Genomic DNA, 1,313 nt, shown 5'->3' with positions numbered 1-1,313 from the left:
AAGATAATATGAAAGTAAATATTTATTTATTAAGGAACATGCAGCCCTTGATGAAAGATTGAGTCTTGTTGATGCCAAATCCGTCCTGTCTTTCTTTGCTGAGAGAATCCCGAGAATAGGCAAAGACATTGTAAAGGACGTCTGTCACTTTGCACTAGCAAGCATTCAACCTAGGATAGTTTCCTTTGAAGAACAAGTACTGAATTTTAATTATTGAACTGGATCTTTACTTTTCTTCTTTCGCCCCCCCCCTCTCTCTTTAAGGTCACCAACATTAGACTAGCACTGAGTAAAATATATGAAGAAGACGGTCAATGGAGTAACAGTGCTGAAGTATTGTGTGGGATCCCACTTGAGAGCGGACAGAAGTGAACCGTGTTATTATTATTATTATTATTGTTATTATTATTATTATTATTATTATTATTATTATTAATTAGAATATACACTGCTGATTTCAAGATGGAGGTATATTTAAAGATTACTCAGCTGTACCTTGAAGATGAAAACCACATCTCGGCTGAGGCCTACCTGAACAGAGCTGGACTGTTACAAGCAGAGGTCAGCAAAGGACAACTTCACATCATCTATAAGGTTATTAATTAGTGGGGGCGGGGTTAAATGAATGCACTTTTGCTAAGGAGAGCTCTGGCAATATGACAATTTATTAGTACCATATCACTTATAGGTTTGCAGTGCCAAGATGGCCGACTTTAGACGCAAGTTTTCAGATGCTGCAAGAAGATACATTCAACTGTCATATGAATCAGCTATACATCCAGATGAAAGAATGACCTCACTAAAACGAGCAATGATATGTACTATACTGTCTAGTGCTGGTAAAGAATGAGAGAGGGTAGAGGGAGAGGGGGGGAGAGAAGGGATGGAGAATTAAGAAGCATTATAGATTAATGATGATACTCTTGCTTCAGGTCAGCAGAGGTCAAAGCAGCTGGCAGCTTTATTTAAAGATGAAAGGTGTCAGCATTTGCCCGCCTTCAACATTTTGAACAAGATGTACCTTGAAAGGATCATCAGGCCATCAGAACTGGAAGACTTTGCTGCTTTGCTTTCTCAGCACCAGAAGGCTACGACTGCTGATGGTAATCCTGACATTTTGTGTTTTAATTTTTTTGATGGAGGCATGTTTAGATTTTAAAATAAAGTAACACAAGGAATTATTAAAAGCTGAAATTAATAGTGTTGTTTTTGTTAACAACAACTAAAACTAAATCCTTTTTAGTAAGTTGTTTTCCTTAACTAAAACTAAAACCAATGTTATTAAAGCAACACTGGAAATTATCCCACTTTCA

The 1,313-nt window shown here is 36.9% G+C and overlaps 1 protein-coding gene across 1 annotated transcript; it reads left to right on the top strand.

Annotated features, from left to right (window-relative positions):
- Positions 1-28: 28 nt before the first annotated feature.
- LOC100635629 (COP9 signalosome complex subunit 4-like) lies at positions 29-1,240 on the top strand (the record flags this gene model as incomplete). The annotated part of the gene is made up of 6 exons (XM_003392010.2): positions 29-196; positions 265-368; positions 441-594; positions 689-839; positions 933-1,103; positions 1,153-1,240. Coding segments are annotated over 6 exons (765 nt in total), but the record flags the coding sequence as incomplete, so codon positions are not given.
- Between the last annotated feature and the right edge of the window lie 73 nt (positions 1,241-1,313).

The sequence above is a fragment of the Amphimedon queenslandica genome, unplaced genomic scaffold, assembly GCF_000090795.2.
Source record: "Amphimedon queenslandica unplaced genomic scaffold, v1.1 AMPQUscaffold_2590_Cont25408, whole genome shotgun sequence".
Lineage (NCBI taxonomy): Eukaryota > Metazoa > Porifera > Demospongiae > Haplosclerida > Niphatidae > Amphimedon > Amphimedon queenslandica.
Note: the sequence above shows the minus strand (reverse complement) of the source record. Positions and strands in the feature narration are given on the sequence as shown.